Source organism: Chelonoidis abingdonii, chromosome 6, assembly GCF_003597395.2.
Source record: "Chelonoidis abingdonii isolate Lonesome George chromosome 6, CheloAbing_2.0, whole genome shotgun sequence".
NCBI classification, from domain to species: Eukaryota; Metazoa; Chordata; order Testudines; family Testudinidae; genus Chelonoidis; species Chelonoidis abingdonii.
In genome coordinates this window covers 122,232,714-122,257,495 of record NC_133774.1, presented here as the reverse complement: position 1 = coordinate 122,257,495, position 24,782 = coordinate 122,232,714, and the positions used below count along the sequence as shown (strand labels likewise).

General features: G+C 43.0%; 1 protein-coding gene across 1 annotated transcript in view; it reads left to right on the top strand.

The window, feature by feature from the left end:
* MUSK (muscle associated receptor tyrosine kinase) overlaps window positions 1-21,652 on the top strand; it is an 88,087-nt gene extending 66,435 nt beyond the window's left edge. The window contains 7 exon segments of the mRNA XM_032764946.2: window positions 2,039-2,127; window positions 2,994-3,153; window positions 4,084-4,267; window positions 6,683-6,874; window positions 12,999-13,147; window positions 15,689-16,372; window positions 21,138-21,652. Coding sequence (XP_032620837.1) covers window positions 2,039-2,127; window positions 2,994-3,153; window positions 4,084-4,267; window positions 6,683-6,874; window positions 12,999-13,147; window positions 15,689-16,371 — 1,457 coding nt within the window. The 3' untranslated portion in view covers window position 16,372; window positions 21,138-21,652.
* The last annotated feature ends 3,130 nt before the right edge of the window (window positions 21,653-24,782 follow it).

Here is a 24,782-nt window from a genome sequence, read left to right as displayed (position 1 = left end):
GAGAGTGAGCTGGAGTGTGTTCCAACTCATACATAATCAACAGAGCTACTATTAACTAAATCCCAAATATAGAATCTCTGTTACTCCTTGCTCCTTCCTTTGGGAGGCCTGCCATGTGAGTGGCACCTTTGTTTCCCTGTTTCTCATCACCCTTAGACAGAAAGCAGGGGCTACTTTTTTGGTAATTGTTTCCAACGCCAAAAGGTCACTAGAAAGTGTCTCACAGCCATTATATGGCTGTTTATTTCAGACATGTGGTGTGAGTACCAAATCAGAGAGCATGGGTCACTGTGCACGGCTTTTATTTTTGTCAAGAAACAGGTTAATGCTTTACTGGCATTTGGATGCCAGATCTGTCATTAAACAAGTCTCAGATATTATTTACCTTGCCTTTGAAAGGAAGACTCCTAAAATATTCATTCTGTGCTGCCAGGACATTGTCGTTGTAGGGTCTGATGTGTGTTTTCTTTCCTCTGCCAAGTGTGTAATGCAGAGAGCCCTGTATGAAGTGTTCAGAGACTATAGAAAAGAAATTATAGTAATTGAGACATGGAATGCAAGCGATTAAGGGATATGTGATCATCTACGATGTGTTTGATTTACTCTAGTAGCATTACTTCCATTGATTCTTTTGAACTTGTACTGTAAATGTCCACTCTAAATATTTACACCTGCAACCTAGGTCTGCATGAACTACATTTACCCTACAGATGAGGAATTGGTAAAATCTGTTCAGACAAACTAAAAGGCCAAACCTTTTGCCCCAAACTCAAACTGAAGCCCAAACAAATCTTTCCTGAAATTCAAAACTGTTAGTGTAACTTGTCACCCTATTTCCTAATGTTGTCCCTTCTTGGCACTTCTGGTGTCTGGCCAGCAATGGAAGAAATCATGCTGAAATAGTGTGCGAGAGGTAATCCTTGGGGCACTTCCAGCCATCCCAGTTTAGTTTAGGAAACCTTGCACTTAAGTCTACTCTTATAAGATTTCCTGCTCAGTTTTTCTCCAGTGTGAATAAGCTTTGGATATCTATCTGAACTGTATTCATTCTTTATTCTTAGTATCACTGTGTGCAGGTATCATCTATAGTGTCTAGGCACTGCACACACATACTATGCCCCGAAGAGCTTACACTCTCATAAGACAAGCACCACATGTTGGTTGGAGAAGAGGGACACAGTCACAGAGCCTGATTCTCCCCTCTGAAGCCAGTGTAGACACTCTGCTGCCACCCTGCCTCTCCAGGGGCTTGGGGGGCCTCTGTTCCTAGTCCCAAGGGGAAAGACTGTCCTAGGTCACTGCCAGTCTAAGAGCGTGTGAGGCTGATCCACAGGGGTCCTGTGTTAGGGTCTCCGATTGGCACAATCTGGCCCTGGAATTTAGAATAGTTTCAGTGACTATTAGGGAGGCTTGTGCACCTTAATCTCTTACGTATTTTTGAAAATTTTCCCCTTCTTTCCTTAGAACCAACTCATTCTAATCAGATCAGCAAACCTTGTGATGTACAGGATGGTATTTAATTGTACAGTTTTAAAAGCTGTCCCTCTTTTTAATCTCAATTTTACAGGAAACAAGGAATAACTAATTTTATATTCCATGCAGCTTTGCTGACTAGATCTGCATATGAAACAACTAGAAAGATACTCCTAGGGTGTTTAGAGGGGTTCTGTGCTGCATTTTCTGTAACAGGAGGAGTGAATTGGATGGATGAGATGGACAGAATGCCTAGACTGAAATCTGAACTCACGTCACAATGGTGTAAACCTGGAATAACTCCACTAGCTCCTTTGGAGTTACACCAGATTTACCTTTGTGGAGCTGAGTTCAAAATCTATTCAATGGTGTGAACAGAAATCTAGATAGTCTCTTGATGGCAGACTAGCTGTCTGGACACCTTAGTATTCTCAAGGGTGTTTTTTTGCATCTGATCTGCTGGTGTGGTCATTTATTCCTATTTTATGAAAGTTTTTCCATTTTTGATTCACTGTGACGCAGTCCATTGTCTCACTTCACTTGTTTAAATGGCCTTTTCCCACAGCAACTTGCTACAAAGGCAATGGCAGGTTCTACCAGGGTGCTGTCAATGTCACAACCTCAGGCATTCCTTGCCAGAAGTGGAGTGAACAGGTGAGCATCAGTTTATTCAGATCTACAGTCAGGGTTGGATTTATAGTCTAATGCTGGGATATCCAGAGGAGTTTACAGAAACTCAGTGGAAGTTGAGCCGCTGCTCTAGAAAATCCTCTGAAAATCCCAGCCAAAGTATAACACCTTGAGTGTACAAGTCCACAGAGGAGTAGGGGCAAAGATGGCATCTGAGGAGCCAGCTGTGTGCTAGGCATCTCCCTTGCATTAGAGCAACCTGAAAACTGGCTTAAATAGTGCCAAATGCCAATGACCCCCAAAGGGGTATTATAGCAGTTGCAGATCAACTGGGCAGATCTTCCTCGGTCCCTCAACCAGCATCAAGAAGAGAAGGATGGTGGCACAGAAGCCGCAAGCTAGCTGCATGCTGCTGAATAATCTGCCTTCACTGGGGCAATCATTCCTTGCCTGGCACCTCAGACCTAGTGGAGGAATCCCCCAGAAGCACAGTAGACACATGATATAGGAGCCCATCTATTTAAGCAATTGTATTTTCCTGTAATATATACTAGTAAGTGGAATAAAATCCCACCTATTGAAAATGATACCAAGATGGCCAGCAAATTACTCAGGTCCTGTTTAGATGCTTTATTCTCATTGAAATCGATGGGAGCTAAGTGCCTAAATATCTTGGAGGATCGGGGCCTCAGAGGCAGAAAGCCAGGGAAAGTGAGGTTAAAAGGTCAGGTGTGTTAGCATTTCACCCTCATGGCCGCTCCCTCGCAAGACACAGATGTCACATGTTTCTTGGGAAGCTGTTGCAGACTTGCAACCATCAGCTATTTCTAAAAACATCAGGAAGCAGTGCACTCTAAAAACACTAAAGCTAACGTATTTCTTCCTACCAGGTACCCCATTTGCACAGAAGGACCCCTCAGGTTTTCCCAGAGCTGTCAAATGCTGAGAACTCTTGCCGTAATCCAGGAGGGGAAAACGAACGTCCCTGGTGTTACACAAAGGACCATTCTGTAAACTGGGAATACTGCAGTGTGCCTCTTTGTGGAGAGGGTAAGGGACAGCAGCTGACAACCTCTCACAGTAGCTGTAGTTTTAGAACATTAAACATTGATCCACAAAACTGTTCAGGAGCATCATATCCCAATAGTTACCCTGATAGTTCTGACAGTCGTGCCAGTTTCTTTGGACTTCAGTGGAAACAAGATTTGGCCTTAATGTTCAGAGTGCTTTACAAACTAGCACTTTCTCATAACATCCTGACTGGCAGAGAAGGGGAGATGAAGATAGAAAAGCAGCAATGTGACTTCTTGCCCAAGGCCAAGGGAAGTCCAGGTCAGAGGCAGGATTCGAATTTAGAAGTTCCTGCCTCCCAGCTTGATGCCCAGGCATACATTTCTCTTATTCATGGATGTCTGGATTTTAAGTGACCATCACCGAAATAAGTGCTGAGGTATATTTTGATCAATACAAAGGCCCTTTTCACTACTTCCTCTTTCACTAAGCAGACATCAGAAGCATTGTAAGGCTCTAGTGAACCAAAGCTATGTCACTATAGCTGCACTTGAAAAGGAATGAAGGGAACAGCCTGACTTAGCTTTACTTTTAGTCTCAGCCATTACACGTACAAACCAACAGACTGCTAATAGACCTGAAAGAGCTAAACCAATGCTTATATTTCTATTCATGATGCTTTTTGAAAGAGATACTTAAAACTAAAAAGAAGTTTAAATACATTTGTACTATCATATTTTTTCCACCACTTCTATTACTTTGATTCTTACCAAAGTTATTGGCATAAAAAGGGTGTTTCTGCCTTCCAAACGGCCTTCTCCTGTATGATCCAGCTGTGAAGTCATACTGCCGAATTTGTAGAGATCACAATAATTACCATGACAACTGGGTGACATTAGAAGTATCCTTTGACAAAAAGTTCTGTAGAATTTAAGAGGGATGGAATCATTGTTTTTGTTTTCATTGCAGTATCCATATCACCAGGAACAAAAAAACCAAGTGTAGAGACTCCCAATCTCCCTTCCTCTTTCTCCCCTACCTACTCCATGACTGTCATCATTTCCATCATCTCCAGCTTTGCATTGATAGTGATTCTCATTATCATTGCTCTTGTTTGCTGCCGAAGGCGAAAACAATGGAAAAACAAAAAGAGGTAAGCCCTAGAGATCTATAAATAAAGCCATGTAGGATTTGTTCCAGCAAATACAGTTTTGACACGGGGCTTGGAATGGACATTCCTGTACTCACTAAATTCAAATGTCTGTTTCAACATTTAAGGACAACAGGCCAAAGGAAAATATTAGATTGGAAACTCTTTGGGACAGTGATGTGTCTTTATATGTCTATTCATTATTTAGCACCCTGGGGCTCCAATCCTCACTGGACCCTCTGGGCACTATTTATACATTAACAACAACAACAAATAATGCAGGCCAAAAATTCTCATGTTCTTCTTTGAGACCTAGAAATCAGGACAAAACATTAGTGCTTGTCTAGTGCTTCAGCTTTCCATCATATTTCCAGTTGAATATAGCAGTGTTTCATTTTGAATTCTCATCACACTAAACCAAGGAACTGGTGACTTATATCCCATACGACTAAGAAAATCACATGAACAGTAGCAAAGTTCATGATTACATAGGACCTCCTGTAACCTGAGGGATCACTTGACAAAGACATCTGGAAACGTGTGTGTGCAATTAACATTCTGAACAACAAACAGTTGTTCTCAGGCAATTAATAGATTCGAGAATAAGTTCAAGTTTAGCTTAGAATGTAAGGATCTACTATCCTAGGCCATTACTAGACAATCTAGATGTAGGAAACTTTCCTCCTTGGGGGTTGTGACAAAGTTCCTCCTCTACCTTGGTGAGTCCTGCGCTTATTGGCAGATTTGCTCACCTCAGTGATCTTCCCCACAGTCTGGATCAACTCCTCCTGTGTCTGATCAGGAGTTGGGAGGTTTGGGGGGAAACCCGGGCCCGCCCTCTACCCCAGGTTCCAGTCCAGGGCCCTATGGATTTGCAGCTGTCTATAGTGTCTCTTGTAACCGGTGTGTGACAGCTACACCTCCCTGGGCTACTTCCCCAAAGCCTCCTCCAAACACCTTCTTTATCCTCACCACAGGACCTTCCTCCTGGTGTCTGATAACGCTTGTACTCCGTAGTCCTCCAGCAGCACAGCCTCTCAGCCTCAGCTCCTTGTGTCTTTGTCCAGTCCTCACATGCACTTTTCCCTCTCTGGTCCTCCCCATTCCTTTTAAAACCCAGGTGCCCTGATTAGCCTGCCTTGATTGGCTGCAGGTGTTCTAATCAGCCTGTCTGCCTTAATTGGTTCTAGCAAGTTCCTGACTACTCTAGTGCAGCCCCTGCTCTGGTCACTCAGGGAACAGAAAACTACTCAGCCAGTGATTAGTATATTTGCCCTCTACCAGACTCCTGCACCCCACTGGCCTGGGTCTGTCACAGGAGATATTTAGACATTGTTAAGAATTGAATGGTCAAAGGGAATTAAAAAGGAGCAACTCCAGCCCCATCTACTTCCAATAAAAGGAGACTCAATGAAATTTCTTCTCTCCCCAGGCATTATGCTACAAATTCTTAATGGTGAGAAATTAGTCAGTATATAAGAAGTTATCTGGACATGAATGTGGTTGAAAATAATATTTGTGGGTTTTCTCCCTCCTCAAACCCCTCATGCCCTTAAAGCAAATTCCTTAGCCCCAACCTGACTGTTTGTGGTTAACAGCCTGTACTGTTTGTGGAACAGGCCAGAAAAGAATTTTTCCAGCCACTAGATTCCTTCAATTGTCAAAAACTGAAAGAACGCTGGGTTTTGAAAAGTGTAACTTTGCAGAGAGCTCTGCTGAGGGGTGAGACTAATGGTTGCAGGGTATCATTACTTTTTGCTGTAGGTTGTCCTGTGGTAGATCTCCTCTCTCCATATTGTTGCCCCAGATTACTGACTGAGGCTCTGCAAACTCTTAATCACATGACTAATCCTGGTTCACATGTGTAGTTCCATTGCAGCTGCTCACGGAAGGACTACTCCTGTACCCAATGGCCTGCTGGATTGGCCCCTGACCTGGCAGACCAACCTACTTAGCCTAGATCCCTGGAAATAACAGGCAAAATGGAAATGTCCCAGAAACAACAATACAATGTCATGAGACACACAATAGTGCACAACTGGTAAGAAGCGGACAGGTAGCAAAATGCCCAGGCAGGCACATTGTACACTTGGAAGGCACATATCCCCATGTTAAGGGGCACCACTCTCACTCATCTGAGACTTCTCACATGGTGGGAGCAAAGAGGCAGAACATGTATGCAGGGCATGCTATGACCTGACAGCCATTTTCATAGAGGATCACTGCTCCAGCAGCAGGGCAGGTGGGCTGTCTGTGCAAGGCTGGCAAGCCACTGTGTATGGTGTGAAGAGGCCCTGTGGACAGTCTTTCTGCACCTCCCTTTTCCAGCCTTGCAGAGTCAAACCTCAAAATGTTCACTCCTCACATAGTACCCTACATGCGCTAACCCACTGATTATGTCCTTATCCATCATTTCAGGGAGTCACAAGCACCAGCACTAACCACTCTTCCATCAGAGCTCCTATTGGACAGACTTCATCCTAACCCCATGTATCAGCGCATACCCCTTCTCCTGAATCCTAAATTACTCAGCCTGGAATACCCAAGAAATAATATTGAATACGTGAGAGATATTGGAGAAGGAGCGTTTGGAAGGGTCTTTCAAGCAAGGTAAGTGTCCTGCTAGCAAGCGCTCCTTAATACTGATACCCGGAAGACATTAACATCTGGCTAGAGTTCTGGTAGCAGGAAAATGTTTGTTCATTTATTCCAGCTGACATGGAGAAATTAATTGTTCTAACCAGAATGAAATATGCATGAAAGCGTGACAAAACTAATTATAAAAACTAGGCTAATTTATTCCTGTTTCCAACTTTCGACTGGTAAATTTGGTAAAACATTGTCACAAACATTCATAGTCATCTTCTATATATTAGACAGTGTCTCACTTATTCCTGTTAATCCAGCTGAATGTGGCAGCTAAATTTATGATGCATTCAGGAAAATAAGAATTTTGCTTGTTTTTACTGAGACTAGTCCATTGTGAATTTTTCAGATTTTCCCAGGATTTCATTTTTGTTTAAGATGTTGGTACATGGTAGCCAGCATTTAAAAATAAAATAAATAAATAAATAAAAAATAAATTAAAAAAACCCAAACAACAACTTTTGCTGGTGTTTACCCCCCTACTGCTATCTGTGATCCTGCAATGAGCCCCTGATCCTGCAAAAATACACTTATTTGCTTAGAGGGTCCTTATTCCTGAAATTGACAAACAGTTTTTCCTATTTGCCAGGAGACCGGGTCATGGGCAGTCCGGCCTAGTGGTCAGAGCAGGAGTCAGGCCTAGTGGTCAGAGTCCACATGCCCAAGAGAGTCAGAGTTAGGAATCGGAGCAGAGGGTCAGAACCAGAATCAGAGTCTGAATGCCAGAGCCAAGGATCAAGACAGAACTGGAGTCAGGAATCAGAGCCAAGGGTCAGAAATGGGTTACCAGGAATCAGCGAAAGCAAGATCAGGGCTGGTTCTGAGGCAGGGACTGGGTGGAAACAAGGCTGGGTGCAGGGCAGGATCTGGACTGGAGCTGTGGAAGAGCAGAGCAAGAGTAGGGCTTGGTGAGACACAAGCAGAGGGAGGCAGAGAGTCCCTGAGCATGTGCATTGAGCTGCCAGCAAGCTACTGCTGCTGCTGGGCTTAAGAACTGGCCTGCTGGCTTCCTCAGCCAGTCAGGCAGGGCGGTCCGTCAGGCATTCTAGCTGGCTCGTCAGGGTGTCAGGAACACGAGCAGGTGCAATTGCGGGGCCTTACTTCTGGCACTAGTCTGAATTCAACGAATTAAGAATAAATCCTGTTCCTCTTGATTCCTGTGGGAGCAGAGGGGAGTCACTACTTCGCAGGTGAAAGACCATAAATCATGAGCAATGAGGTAAATGCTCACATAAGTTATGAGTCAAGCAGGGAAGATAAAAGGACAGAAAGAGTATCCTGGTGCTAGTTCTCATGGATATTAATTACTCGGAAGTGTTTTCCAGTATTGGTTTCTCTAAATGTTTTCAACAATTTACAGACAGGATTTGCAAAAGAATTCCAAATTTGCTCAATTAAACCTCCATTGGCTGCAGCGGAGCTTGTGGTACACCTGCTTTGCCATCAGTGGAGTAAGATTGGGCCAGTGATGAGCAGTTTGGAAAATCCCACCCCAGAATCGCTGAAGGGAAGTGGAAAGGCTGCAGTGTGTATTTATTTAGGCTCCGTTTCCTCTTTTCACGGTTAATTTCAGTGATGTGCGTGTGGCTTGGAACTCCTCTGCAGGATGGAACATGACTGGTTAATGAGGTTATATGTGGAATTGTATGAGAGAGAGAGAGAAACAAAATGAACAATGTACCTGCTCCTCAGCGTGGACATGCACCCACAAATCTTACTTGTGGGACTAGTCTCATTGATTGCTAAGTCAAGGGACTTCTCTTGCAGGTCATGGTTGCAAGAGCAGACATTTTAAAGGTAATAGTAGGATAATACTTTGCACTGACATAGTCAGTGATACCACTGACAACTTTATTTGGAAATGAATTATGTAGTAGGTTAAATTTGTTAGAGCGAGGAAATACTTCTACTGGATGCGATACATTTTTTTGTTCCCTGCGAAGAGAGGTGGAAGAAGTGCACATTTATTTATACAGACAGTGTTAAAAATAACAGTTTAAAGGGCACACAGCAGCAAAATCACAGATGCTTAGCTTATGATTGACTGTTAGCTTTGATGGCTAAACTAGATAGTTGGGTTTGAACAACAACAAAGCACATGGGACCAGATTAAAAACTGTGCGCCAGATGCCAAGTGGCACTCTGATGAGGCAAAGGAGCCCTACATGCAGTGTACCTGCCTAGCTAAACCAAGCATCTGGAACACACTCTTGAATATAGCCCATCATTTTAGTTCACACTGAGTAAAATTCACATCTATGCAGACAGGTAGCACAAGGTCTGTGCCCCACGTAAGACGACTTGAGCTCTATTTTGAGAGTATAGGCCAGGGATCGGCAACCTTTGGCCCGCGGCCCACCAGGATAAGCACCCTGGTGGGCCGGGCCGGTTTCTTTACCTACTGTGTCTGGAGGTTCAACCGATTGCGGCTCCCACTGGCTGCAGTTCTCCGCTCCAGGCCAACGGGGGCAGTGGGATGTGGCGGCTAGTACATCCCTTGGCCTGCGCTGCCTTCCGTAGCCTCCATTGGCCTGGAATGGTGTACCACGGCCAGTGGGAGCCACAATCAGCCAAACTTGCGGATGCCGCTGGTAAACAAACCGGCCTGGCCTTCCAGGTGCTTACCCTGGCGGGCAGCATGCCAAAGGTTTCCGATCCCTGATATAGGCTATCCGTCTGCACAGGGCTGAAGTTGACCCAAAAAGAATGGCACCTATACAAGGCAATTCAAACCCTACTTAAGCTGTGTGTTAAGTTAGCCTTAAATGGTATATAGATCTTTACGCAGGCCCTGTTGACTTGGGTGAATTCTATCCATGGTGAATTTCCTCAGAATAATCCTCATCCTGCCAGATTCCAACATGTAATTTTCACTGCATTTTGCAATTCCTTTTAATAGAAAGTTTTTAAGCGATACTTAAAGAGAACCAGAAAAGAGTGTGAAAAATTCTGTGCTTTGGGAACTACTTTTGGCCTTGGCTTGATGGAGAAGCTCCAGCCATCCTGATTTCTGAATGAGTTTCCTCCATATTGTTGGTGTTATCTGCTCACCTCGCAGCTTCATGAAGAATGCCTCAGAAGCCAAGCATTTCCTGGGGAAAGGTTCACAGTTGGCATTGCTGCACAGGGTTGGTGGATAAAAAATGATGGGTCTGTTAGCTTCCAGTACTGCCAGGATGGAGCACTCAAGCTACCACATGAGAAATAATCTTTCCGTTCTCAGAAAGAAAATTAGATTCATTGGCCTATGTATGTTAATGGATACCTCAGAGTAAATTTAGTAAGCCTCTTATTTCTCCTTGTATAATATTTCATTTCTGTAAACATAATTCTACACACTGTGCCAATAATCTCTTTGCCAGTTGGCTTCCTTAAAATTCTGATTCACTGTTTACTTATTCTTGGGTGAAGCAGCATGTCAGGATAGGAAGTGACTGACTTATTTACTGGCTCCCTCTGAAAGATCTTAATACAAATGGCAGCCTGTCTCCTGCAGTGGGAATGGAGAATGTAACAAGTTACCGTCACATCTGTCTTAAGAACAAGATCAGTAGCCAGGCTCACATAAGCAAAGCTGGGGCCAGCTCAAGACCTCCTAATAAAAGTAGTTTTGAGTATTATCTTATGCATCACTGGTACTCCTCTTATAGCTCTCAAGCCACATGATTCTACATAGATCAGCATGCAGCTGCCTTCTTCAGTTTGAGCTCAGTGGCCATGGCCCAGCATATCTAACAGATCTCCTAAAACTCTGGGATTAAGACCATGGTCAACAACTACACTCCTCAGGCACAAAAGACCTTTCTACCATAAGGGCAGACATAGCTCCTGAGTCCACTACTGGTCAGTTCTTTGTGCTGGTTACCAACTATGAGCCCAATTCTTCAGCTAAGAACCATATCCTATCCTGTGCTGCTCAGATGCATAGTGGGCAGAAGGCATAGACAGCTTCCTCCACCCCATACACTGTCGTGTACTGGCAGGATAACATTTAATCTGAGCACTGGAGAGACATGTACTAGAAAAAACATCAGTTGGTGCAACCTGGTCCTAGGAGGAAATACTCTGTTGGGTAGGAGGCCCCCAATTTTCAGCCCTGGAAACAACTTCTCTGTTTAATATTAAAATAAAGTCATTTCCGAATACTGCCCTGGAAAGAACACTCTGTGGATTAAAGGGCTTTTGCTATACCTCTCTGCTAAAACTGTTAACAAAGACACCAGTTAGCTCCAAATCATGGTGATTTTTGCAATATAGATACTTGTCTGCTAAGAACTCGCTCAGCATGAAATTCATCCTTGTACAAAGCTCATGCACTGTTTAGGTCCCTAATTTACACTTTCAGGATTTAAGAGGTACCTAGGCTTATTGCCAGCCTCTGTTCAGGGATGAATTTCTCCCTCAAAAAGAACACCATGTGAAACCTGTGTTGCCTCTTATTTCTGTTCCGTATAAACCCTTCTAGGCTTTTGATCAGGTGTAATGAACTCTTGATGTTAATCAGAAGAGGGGAGTCCCCTGATCTTTCTTACACTCGCATTATCTATCAATAACTACAGATCACTCTCTCAAGCACCAAAACACATGCCACTGACTGGTACATGAAAAGAGTATTGGCTCTAATAGCATAGTAGAAGTTCCAATGCCCACCAGAAGGCACAAATGGCATTTTGCTTTAAAGAAGGCAATTGTAGAGAAAAAGAAGAATCAGTTTTATTGCTCCTAGGTTCTGGATCTCAACAAACAAACTTTTCAGCTGTAATACTGGTTTGCCTTGGGAGATTTCTTTTTAGATGGGCATTTTGCCATTCTCTGACAGTTGACAATGATGTGACATTTACAGTAGCCAAGTGCATCTGCTGCAATGCCATCATTCTGCAGTAGGTGACAAGGAAACTGGAAGTTTGCTTTGGGAACTAGAACCTCTCATGGCTACTGAACGGTAAAATAACTTGACATTTAAGCAATGGAGGATCAGCAGGTCAGGCGTAGTAACAGAATTCACAAATGGATGCTACCTTTTATAGGCATTAGATGGCTACATCCAGGAACTGTGTTATAATGCTGAAGGCATGGCTTGCATATCTCCCTGGGTAGGAATTACCTACAGTAACAAAATGTACACCATTCCCATAGGTTTCACATCCCTAAGTCTTTGGCAAGCTCAGGACCCAGCATCTGTAATTAAAAGTGTTAAGGGAAGAGTTCCCCATGGATAACAACAATATTTACACCATCGTAGGGGCTAGAGGCTCCAACTCAGAAAAAGGCCTCCATGAGAGGCATTGTAGCCTAGTGGATTGGCCACTGGACTGGGACTCAGGGATCCCAGATTCTGCCATTAGTCTGCCAGGCAAGTTACAGCACCACCACATGCCTCAGTTTCCTCTATCTGTGATATGGGAATAATGATACTGGCCTCCTTTGTAAGGTGCTTTGAGATCTGAAGATGAAAAGGGCTATGTAACAATATTGTTATGGATGCTGCACTAAGTTGACAACACAGAGATTTTCCGTAAGTGCCAAAGCAGATCAGTGACAGAACTGGAAATGGAGCCCCACTCTCCTAACTCCCAGCCTCATGATCTTTCTTCTAGGCCACACAGCCTCCCAAGCTGTAGAAATCTTCCGTTTATAGCATGTTACTACAGCTGTTCTTGGGCAGGCTTGTAAGCAAGCAAAGCTCAGCAAATGTTACTGTCTTCTCAAAAATATTCAAAAGGTAGAGCTGACAAAATGTGCAGGACTGACTAAAGGGGGTTTAAAGTCCTCAGACACCCACAGAACAGACACAACAAAGGCAGCAATAGTGCCATCTTTCCCACACACTGACCATAGGTCTTACACTCCTGCCAAGTTTGATTTCCATGCTCCTTCAGTCCTTGCCCTCTCCTGAGATTGCCCAACAAGGCTGCAAAATAATTCCACTTGCAGGTCACTGCTTTGACACCCCTTCCTGGCTTTTTTTTGTCTGTGATTTTCTAACCAGAAATGGGGCTTACATTTTGTGTGTGCGTGCATGTGTGTGTGCGCAAGCGTGCAAGTGCAATACCTCTAGTTCTGTTTAGAAATTTTCTCTTTCTCCTAGGGCTCCTGGATTGCTTCCTTCTGAGCCATTCACAATGGTGGCAGTGAAAATGCTAAAGGAAGAAGCTTCGGCAGACATGCAGGCTGATTTCCAGAGGGAGGCGGCTCTCATGGCAGAATTTGATAACCCAAATATCGTCAAACTGTTAGGTACAAAACCAAAAATGATAAGCTCTTGGGGTATGATTTTTCCAAGAATCCATTTGTCATCATTTTGGGTCTCAATTTTCAAAAACATAATGCACTAAAGGTTGCAGGCACAGGATTTGCAGTTATATGGAGATTGCAAATTAAGCAGTGGGCAACTGAAGTTTGCTTTTGGCAAGGCCCTAGATTTTTTTTTTTTTTTGGTACGTGCCATTGCATGTTTTTTGCATTCTCTATTGGCACACGTTTGAATATTTAGCTCTAATGCCATTTTCATTACACTGAGGCAGACTAGTTATATGGCCATCTAAATAAGATCCAAATCCTGCAGTGGGGTTCAAGCATCATCACTTACATTAGTCTCTGTATCTCTTTACTAAAACTCTTAACACAGACACCAGTTAGTTCCAAATTATGGTGATTTTTGCAATATGGATATGATGCTAAGAACTGGACTCAAACCACTGAGTCAATTCACTCAGGGTGAAACTCACTGTTGGGCACAGGGCGACTACAAGGTAGTACATACACATTTTTCTGCCTCCAGTTGAAAGATGTGGGTGAAAATCTGATTGCTTACACCTTGGCTGTATGAACTGGCTAGAGATGCATTTACTCAGAATTGCTATTCATTTTGCAGGCACAAAACAGTCGGTGCAAATTTTGAGCGCACAGATTGTCTGTTACTCATATGGCTCCCATGATTGTGTTGCCTGAATACCTCGCTGAGTCTTTAAAAATAGAAACAACAAGAATAGTGTCTCTCTCCTCCTCTCCCTTGGCAGACTGTCTGAAAATAGCTTGATAAATTGATTAGGTTTCTTAGAGGGAACCACCTCCAGGGTGGGCTAATGGGGGCTCCCGTGTCATTCTTCCATGAAGAAATCTGACCACAAGAATTTTATCCCTGCAAAGATCATCTTTCAGCAGTGGTAGAGATCAGTAACCAATGCCATCAGATGGTTCTTCTGTAAACTACCTGTAGATAGATTTGGCCTTTGTTATCTAGTAATCAAATCTCTATTCGTATCAATAGGAACATTTTCAGGGAAAGTTATCCATAGTGCAGGAATTTTGTAGGCAATCTGGTTTCATGAAAGCTGACCTGGTGTATGTACTTGAACAACAGAAAAGAGAAACAGGAAGTGCCCTAAATTAGAATCAACTTTTTGTTTGTTGTTAACACATTGGATAAATTTGGAAAGGCCAAAGATACAAGAAGTAACCGGTTTTATATTGCAAGAGTGTGAGGAAATGAACACTATTTGACCTATAAACCTTTCACATTGCTTGTTCTCGCTAGAACCAGATGTTATCACATTGGGAAATGTCTGTTCTTTCTCTGAGAGACAAGTGTTAGGTCATTGGCAAGAATTTCATATTTCACAATAAGCAATATCATTGACTGTGCTGAATGGCAGTCATAGGAAAGCAAATTGTGCATGATCTGAACGTTGGCTGGTTGCACTGGTTTTCAATGACTGGCAAGCAGTAGAATACTGGTAATGGTCTTGTCTTTTTGGCCAGCTCTAAAATTGGTTTAATATTGTTATTTATTTAGTAAAGTGGTGTGAATAATTTGGAAATCTATTAATTGAATAATTTGTTCATTCATTGAATGTTGGAAAAAAAACAGAAACACAGAATAAACAATCTAGAGACAGATCTTCCAAAATGCCCAGCATCCGGTAGTTCCCATTCAGAATAACAGCTGTTTAGGAAACCTTGCCCTCCATAAATAATAATTCACTTTCAAATTCAGAGGAATATTTGCTGATCATTTCTTGCAGCTGACACCTAACTCTTCTCATAATCACAGTGCTTTTTTCCTTAAGACACAAAAGATACCCAGTACATTGTGAAAGTATACTTGTCTCCATTTCACTCAGCTGGTTATGAATTTGTTTGAAAGAATAGTTATAACTCCCAAGGGAAAAAACAAAATTAAGATATTAAATGTTTCACAGATATTTGTCTTAATGCGGGAAACTTGCTTTTATTGCAGGATACACATCATAAGATATTTGGGGAAACAGTGGAAATTGGTTGAGTGTACCTGAGTTGGGCAAAAATATAGTCTTTTATAAAGAAATGTCAAGGAAAACTTGTAGAATTTTCGGAAGGAGCACAGAAGCTTGGTTTAGGAGACTTCCACTATATTAGATTGTAAGCTCTTGGGGTGGGGTGGGGGAGGACTGTGTTTATTTTTGCCTTTGTACAGTGTCTATAGCACAATGGGGTCCATGGTGAAACTCCTATTAACATGACTTTGACCAAGATTTGGTTCTTAATCAAATGAAGGCATCCAATTTTTTTATTTTGGGGTATCAGAGTAAATCAGCCAAGCACACTACATTTTTCCCCCTCCCCTTGGAGTTCAACGTTAGAAGATTGACTTTCTTTGTGCCTTTGTTAATCAAAGCCAGGGGGATTTGAGGGCCTAATTTGTATCTGTGCTTTTTAGAAATTTCCCTCCAGTTTTATTTCTGTTTGGTCATACCAAAAAAAGTGACAAGACTGACTTGGCCATTTTCTTGCTTTCAGGGGTGTGTGCTGTTGGGAAACCCATGTGTCTGCTGTTTGAATACATGGCTTACGGGGATCTCAATGAGTACCTACGCACTCGCTCACCGCACAACCTCTGCAGCCTGAGCCACAGTAACCTTGATGCCAGGATCAGGCTCTCCAATCCCAATCCCCTCGCTTTGTGCTGCACTGATCAGCTTGGCATTGCCAAGCAGGTGGCTGCGGGCATGGCGTACCTCTCAGAGCGCAAGTTTGTGCATCGGGATTTGGCCACCAGGAATTGTTTGGTGGGTGAGAATCGGGTGGTAAAAATCGCTGACTTTGGCCTCTCGAGGAATATCTATTCAGCAGACTATTACAAAGCCAATGAAAATGATGCCATTCCCATACGTTGGATGCCCCCTGAATCGATATTCTACAACCGCTACACCACCGAGTCTGACGTGTGGGCCTACGGTGTGGTCCTGTGGGAGATTTTCTCCTATGGCATGCAACCCTATTATGGGATGGCTCACGAGGAGGTGATTTACTATGTAAGAGATGGCAACGTCCTCTCTTGCCCCGACAACTGTCCTTTGGAGCTCTACAACCTGATGCGCCTTTGCTGGAGCAAGCTGCCTTCTGACAGGCCCAGTTTTGCCAGCATCCATCGCATCCTGGAGCGTATATATGAGAGGGCAATGGCTGCTATCCATGTCTGAGGTGTGTACCGCAGCATGACATTTCATCCTCATCCCATGCCGCTGGCCCACTCCTCAGTCACAACTCCCAAGCTGAACCCAAGGGGAGTTTTCTGAGTGAGGGCTGCAGGGTCGAGACCAGAATGTTTAATCTGCTAAACCGAAAAGGTAAAGGGGAGAGAGACTGTACGTGCCAGATGGGACTTTGGGAGTGGTGGCTACATTAGAGGACGACAGTTTTGCTGAGAGCAGAAGCATCTTGTTCATCAGTCAAGGCAGAAGTTCTTATTTTGTCTTTAAAAACAGGATTTAGCTTCTGAACTTAGTGAACTAATTTGCAGTAGAGTTGACGCCTAGACTCCCTCAAAAACCAGTGAGTCCAGTCCTTATTACTACAAATTAGTTCAACAGTTACCGTTTATGATGTCTACGGAACAAAACAAAAACACTCCCCTCAAAGCAAAACTTTCTGTTGACTTTAATTTCCCTGTCTTCCCAGTCTCTCGTGTTTAGCTTTTTCCTCATCCTTTTAAATCTTCTCTCTTTTTGGTTTCCTTTAAGTTTTTTTGTACATATTCACTTCCTTTAAAAAAAAATCATATTCTTTATCCCATTTGTTTTTTCTCTTTAATTTCCTTCTTCCCTCTGACACACTCTAGGATTTGCCACACAAGATCAGACCATTAGCCTGTCACATCCTGCACCGAGCAATGGCCAATGCATGATGCTACAGAGGAAGGGAAACTCCCATAATGGGCACTGACAGCTGCCACTGAAGTCAATGAAAGTTTGCCTGAGTAAAGCTGATCATAAAAAGTGAGGGCCAGATTGGGCCTGCTGCTCGATAGGTGTGTGAGGATGTGAGAGGCAGGGTGAGGAAGGGTATAAATCTCTGCCCCTGCACAGCACAACACCACTGCAGTTCCTGGAGCATAGGGACTGCTTCCCCCACTGTACCTCCTAGATAAGAGCCCCCTCAAGATGAGGTAGGGGCCCTTCCCTACTACTATGCACTGGCTGTGGGAGCAGGCCAGACACACGGGAGAGAGTAGGCTGCCTCCTCTGAAGGGATCCAACAGTGGGAGCACTCCTCCTGCATGTGGGTTGCCTTGGGAGGAGTGCTGCATTTCCAAGGTGGAATTCCTCTTTGTGCTCCAGGTAGGGTAAAATGGGTCCATGTAGCCTCCAGCAAAGGACTCAAAGGACTCACAGGGTCAAGTGAGCTCTCAGTAAGGACTTTAGTATTTGGCCCTTCAAAATTTTGCCTAACATAAAATTTATCCAATGATGAATCCTTGGACGGAGGAACAAAATGAACACTTTAGCAGGCTGGGCTATCTCAGCAAAGGAAAGAGTTTAAAAATGAACTTCCAAGTTGTTTCATCATATTGTCTGCCAAGGGCAATTTGAATGATGGCTCAAACAGAACAATAGTTAGACTCAGGAGTGAAGGATGGAAATTTTCTACTCACTCTTTGTCCCAGTGGGCCCTGTTAAGCCCTTATAAAATACTCTGTTTATCTGAGAAGTCACAAAGAAATTGAAAAAGCAGCAAAGAATCCTGTGGCACCTTATAGACTAACAGACATTTTGGAGCATGAGCTTTCGTTTTGTTTTGTCTTTGTTTAACCCTGTGAACGGCTTGCCAACTACAGAACCAGTTTCTCCTCCCTTGGTTTTCACACCTCAACTGGTAGAACAGGGCCTCATCCTCTCTGATTGAACTAACCTCATTATCTCTAGCTTGCTTGCATAGATATACCTGCCCCTGGAAATTTCCACTACATGCATCTGACAAAGTGGGGTATTCACCCACGAAAGCTCATGCTCCAAAACGTCTGTTAGTCTATAAGATGCCACAAGACACTCTGCTGCTTTTACAGATCCAGACTAACACGGCTACCCCTCTGATAAAAGAAACTGAATACTTTTTTAAAAACCCTGCTCTGTTACTTTCACAACACATCAGTTTTGTTATGTGCACAAGTAATGCTGAAATATTATTCTGATGATGTTACAATCTGTGTCAATGCATACCGGATGGTTATATAATTAGTGTTAACCTTTGAGTTATAAGCTCATCCTGAGTCACACTTTTATACACCTCAATAAGAGCTCATGAGTTCTACATGCAGAAAAAGGGCAGGATTAGGTTCTAAATCTGTTCCCAGTAAGATATTTCCTAGTTTTACGCTCCGAATAAAAACTGTACTTATACACTAGCGGTGCTCACCATCCATTTTAAATGCCTTGGATAAAAAATTATAGTGTTCAAATCTAATCTCCAAGAACAGGGGGTGCGGAGGGGAGAGGAGGATTTTTACAAGCACTCAGATTTTTGCCTGATTCTGCTCCTGTTGATGTCAGTGGTGCAATTCTTAGATCACAATGACAGCAGTTAGGCAAATACTGAGCGCTTGTGAAAAAATAGTAACACCCCAGATTCATAGGCCTTGTGCACAGAGGTGAATTTCACTCTTAGTGGAAGCAGCTCCAGAGCAAGAGTGTCGTCCTGTGGAAAGGGATAAATACAATTTTAAATTATGGTTCAAGGGCTGGGGTGTAAGTTTAGGCCTAAACACTCCCCTCCATCCACAACACAACTCCACCCAACTTCTTAGATTGCACCAAGATCAAGGGTAATATGTGGCAATGTAGTAACTAAACTCTTACCTATTATCATTCACTACTGGTTCAGAGTCTTCTCGTCACATCCAGCATCACTTTGTAAGAAAATACCCTCTCCTTTAGCAATGCCACTGTTTCCTCTTGTTTTCTCATCCTCATCTGTTTTCTCTCCCTCTTCTTAGCCTGTGTGTCGTCTCTATTTTTCTTTCTCTGCTGCAGATCTCAGTTCCCATATGTAGGCTTCACTCCCAACCCTTTTTACGTTCCTTGTGCTAAAATTATCAGCAAGGAAATAGTTGGTGCTGATGTGTAGAGTGTCACTAGGAGACAACAGATGAATTGGGGTGCCAGGGAGTTCACACCTTTGGCAGTTATTGTTTCAGGCTGTCTGCACACAGGAAGACAACACTGCATCAGTTATTTGTGGTTCAGATCCAGCTTGCAGACATCTCTGACCTAGGCTAGAGAGTTTACAGCAGCGGAGCTGCACCAATGCAGCTGTGCCACTGTAAGCTCTCTAATGTAACCGCCCTATGCCAGTGGGAGAGCTCTCTTCTGTTAGCTTAACGACTCCAACCCTGCGAGCAGCGGTAGCTATGTCGGCAGGAGAAGCTCTCCCACAGATATAAGTGCCAGTGTGGGCAGCGTTTAGTCAGGCTTACTTTCGTCACTTATGGGGGTGGCTTTTTCACACCCCTGAGCGACATCAGGGGTAGCACAGTAAGTGCTAGCATAGACATAGCCCTAGCATTTCTTCTCTGGTAAAAGCTACTCAGGATCCCTGCAGGTGTTGTTTTTCCTGAGGAAAATTTAAATATTTTCTGAACCAGTTTTTCTCTCTTGGTTCCCAGAGAAGAGAGAAAGGGAAAATTATCCAGCTTAGACTCTGGGATCCCATAGTTATATCTAATATGTAATCAGAAAATGACATTGTTCATCCCAGCAAAATGGATGCTCTAGAGTAGTAATTAATGGGCCAGCATGACTTCTGTGTTTTGTCAAGCTGTTTGCTTTCATCTAGGAATCACCATAGAAGTCAGGCCATTCAGCGGTCTCAAAAGTGGGATTTATTAGTTGGAAAATAACCAGAAATAAAGCCAGCAATAAGAAAGCAATGCTGAAAAGCAATGCAGTGCGCTGTTTTTATTAACTGCAGTTTCAGCTCTGCTTCATGATGTAGTTACATGTTTTTTTTACATAACCATCACTCAGAACATTTTGGTGACAGCCACAAGAGCATGGCTTAGTGTTTATAAACCACCAGGGCCGCCCAGAGGATTCAGGGGGCCTGGGGCAAAGCAATTTCAGGGGCCCCTTCCATAAAAAAAAGTTGCAATACTATATTCTTGTGGGGGGCCCTGCAGGACCCAGGGCCTGAGGCAAATTGTCCCCGGCTCTGGGCAGCCCTGTAAACCACTGCTGCTTATTTTACCCAAACCAGGAGCTCGCCATTACCAGAAACAATGCAAAGAAATAAGCTGCTTCCTCTGGCCATAGTAGGGAGCTGCAGTCCCTGCTATGGGGTGTTGTGATAAGTTCGCGAGCGCATATGTTAATTGTACACAGTTACCAACACTGCAGTGTGTATGCCCAGTAATCTCCCAGCCATTCTGTTGACCGAGAACTGCTTACATAGGTCGGGACTCTGATATAATATCAAGAGCCACTGCTCCAGTAGAAAAACGATCTCTGCTACTTACATGGTCTTCATTACCACAGTATTTGAGGCTAGAGAAATGTTATAATCCTATTTCACAGTAGAGTACTGAGGCACAGACTCCACAAAGAGACTAAGTGACTTGCTCCAAGTGACACAGGATGTCTGCTGCAGAGCAGGGACTAGTGCCTGGGACTGGTGAGTCCCAGGCTGGTACCCCGCCCGCTGGCCTATACAAGAAAGGACAGTCTTGTGATGATGGCACTGGACAGAGATTCAGGCCCTGGCTCTGTCATACACTTCCTGTATGACAGTCAGTATCCTCTCTTTCAAGAAAACACTTCTGTAAAACAAGCACCTCTATCTATCCCAGGTACCACTCCTCCCTAAAGGTAGCAAGAGCAAGATTTAGGTTTACAGAGCAGCTGTACTCTAAACAAACACACACATACATTTAAAGCTTGAGAGATTGAACCTGCATTTTCTCTTTCTATGATTCCAGTGCTGGCTTCAGCTGATCACTCCTCCCTTCACCTGGCATAGGAAGTCCTGAAACCCTGACTGCTGTTTCCATGCTGCTTTAATGATGTTTGCAGCCCGCCCAGTTAAAAGCTCATAATCTCACATGCTATAATCTTTCCTCAACCCGCACCTGAAAAAGCGGATTCTCATTGGAATAATACTCCTTTTCGTTGCACTTTCCTGACCAAGTCCTTCACTCAGTGACACCGTTTCAGCCCCATTAAAGTTAATAGGGACGTACCGGTGCAAACAAGAGGAGAATTTGGTTGTCCTTGTCCAGCATTCCAGCCTTTGCAATATAAGAGTGAACCTGAAATCTATGGTAGTTAGCCATTGTTCTTTTAAATGCAACAAAGAATGTTTCTACTCTTTTGCTGGGAAAAGATCTTTTTTCCCCCCCTCCCATGCAAAAACTTCCCATGATATGGGTAGAACTCACCCTTGTGTAGAGGATCACCAGCACATTAGGGAACCATTTAAATGATTCCCTATTTTGAGGGTATAAGGGTACGTCTTCACTACCGGCCGTATCGGCGGGTAGCAATCGATTTCTCGGGGATCGATATATCAAGTCTCATCTAGACACGATATATCAATCCCCGAACGCGCTCCTGTCGACTCTAGAACTCCACCAACGAGAACGGCGGTGGCGGAGTCGACAGGGGGAGCCGCGGACGTTGATCCCGTGCAGTGAGGATGGTAGGTAATTCGATCTAAGATACTTTGACTTCAGCTACGCTGTTCACGTAGCTGAAGTTGCATATCTTAGATCGATCCCCTCCCAAGTGTAGACCAGCCCTGTGTGGTGCACAGACCTAGTGCTGGTGCTGTGCACATGGGTGAATTTTATCCTGAGGATTCCTGCCTGCTGTACATTTTTCAGCTTGCTGTACAGAAATTGCATTATTTCTGTTTTTCCCCTTCGTTTGAGATTTCAGCTTTGTTACTGTATGTTTGCTACTAAGAGGGATATACAGTGTTCTGTTAACAATTTACTTATTAAACTCCAATTGTTTTTAATGTTGGTTGAAGGGGGACTCGTCTCTGTTTAAAATAAATTGAAGGCGATTTTTTTGTTTGTTTTGTTGTCTCTTGTTCAGATTTAAGTGTTCATGAAGAGGCTAGTACAATTTCAAGTAGATGTGATTTCACATCATGTTTGACAAAAACATTCATGGCATATATGAAGCTTTACCACTGAGGATATATAGTGTGAAGTGACAAACCAGAAAATCCAAGGGTTACAGAAATCCACCTATTCATATTTTTATAATTTTTTTTTAAACGAAATCTAAATCTGCTTGGTTTGTTCTTTTTAATGGTCTTTTGTCAGCAAGCTTGGCCAAGAGGAAGTGCCTGAAACATATTATGGACTAAAACTGATTCATTAATCTAAATCAGACTCTTTCTAATACACTATCTACACATGTTCTGGTTTTATAATCTCCTGTAATCATCTGATGTGCATTTCATGAATGACGCTTCTGAATGACATCCCAAGCAGCTATGTATATTTCACAGCAAATTTTGCACACTGGCACAGCCCGTGTAATTCTGGTATGTAGCATTTTATAAAATAAAGCTATATCATGGGGAAAAAAAGCAAGTGGGGAACTCTTTTTATCCACCCTGCCTCCTAAATTCAGGGCTTTGGAGTTTTGATACTGAGTAAGTTATTGAAACAGGTTCTATTTAATGTCAGAACAGAGGGCTTATTACAACTTTATTTTCTTTATATAAAACTATAGTTCAATGTTAATGGAGGGCACTAATGATGGAGCTAACAACCTGTATCCAGAGCACATATGTACTACCTGAAATAAAGGTTGCACTTTATATTGAGGGTACATTTTCGTTTCTAATACCTTATTGTGTAACCCTTTCCAAAATGTAGGACTAAGTAAGCAAACATTGTATCAGCATCCGACAGCCAGAATAAATTCTAAAAACCACCAGAGAGCCATTTATTTAAAAAAAAATTACAAGCATTTGAAAACCGTGTCTTTTTACTGATGTGTTGTAAATCAAATACTGTTTATAGCCCAATAAATTTATCCTGCAGCATGAGTGCAAGCACTGAATGTGTGTAAGTGAGAATGCATGCAACTTTGTATGTTTATCTGTTGTCCCCCAGGACTCATGTAAATGCGATGTGATAGTGCATGAATTTATCTGGGGGGGGGAAAAACTTTTACGTAAACAAACAACTCCATGGAAAAGTGGGTCTGCATTGAACTGAGAATCGCTTGATGAATGAAAGAGGGTTATTCACTCTGAGCTGGTGAGCTCACTCAGCGCTAAATTTATCTTCTTATGTAAAGGCATATTAACTTCACAGCAATGATACTAGAGAACAGGCAGGCTTTAGTTACAGCAATGACTGGGGAGCTTCTAGGGTCTTGCTGAAAAGCAGGAGGATGACAGTATCCCTGTGAGAAAGGAACATCAGGGAACTGGAAGTTCTGCACGTGAGGTACATGACATCTTCTTCATGGATGAAATGCCAAACATACTCATCCCCAGCCTAAACGCAGCCAGAACTTTATTTGGATTCTAGTAACTTTTGCTTACAGTTCCTCATTGTTTGTTATTGTTCTGATGAATTATTTGTATTGCAGTTGAGCCGAGAGACCCCAGTCCCATTGTGCAAGGTCAGTATGCACACACAACAAAAAGATAGTCCCTCCCCTGAATGAGTTTACATTCTAAATGACAGGTTTCTGCTCAGGTCTTATTCAGTTATGAGTTGTGAAGCAGGAATTCCCATCTCACTGTGGTGTCTGACTATGCATATTGCATAACGGAGTTACAGCTCTCAGTGGGTTTGCATGGTTCCTCTTCATTTGGAAAAGACTCCTGGCTAGAACCGTACAAACTGTTCAGAACAAAACCTGAAATCACACCAAGTCGCCTGCTTGTGGGTGTCATTACTAGCTCAGAGCAGGTTCATGAAAAGGTTTGTGGGAGCCTAGGCTCCACTTCAAGTGAAACTGGGCTGATTTGCAAATCAATGAGCAAACACCTAGAAGATAAAGGGATAAGTAACAGTCAGCGTGGATTTGTCAAGAACAAATCATATCAAACCAACCTGTTAGCTTTCTTTGACAGGGTAACAAGCCTTGTGGATGGGGGTGGGGAAGCGGTAGATGTGGTATATCTTGACTTTAATAAGGCTTTTGATACTATCTTGCATGACCATCTCATAAACAAACTAGGGAAATACAACCTAGATGGAGCTACTATAAAGTGGGTACATAACTGGTTGGAAAATTGTTCCCAGAGAGTAATCATCAGTGATTCACAATCATGCTGGAAGGGCATAATGAGTGGGGTCCTGAAGGGATCAGTTCTGGGTCTGGTTCTGTTCAATATCTTCATCAGTGATTTAGATAATGGCATAGAGAGTAGACTTAAAGTTTGCAGATGATACCAAGCTAGGAGGGGTTGCAAGTGCTTTGGAGGATAGAATTAAAATTCAAAATGATCCGGACAAACTGGAGAAATGGGCTGAAGTAAATATTGAATTTCATCCTAAGGACAAATGCAAAGTACTTCACTTAGGAGGGAACAATCAGTTGCACACATACAAAATGGAAAATGCCTAGGAAGAAGTACTATGGAAAAG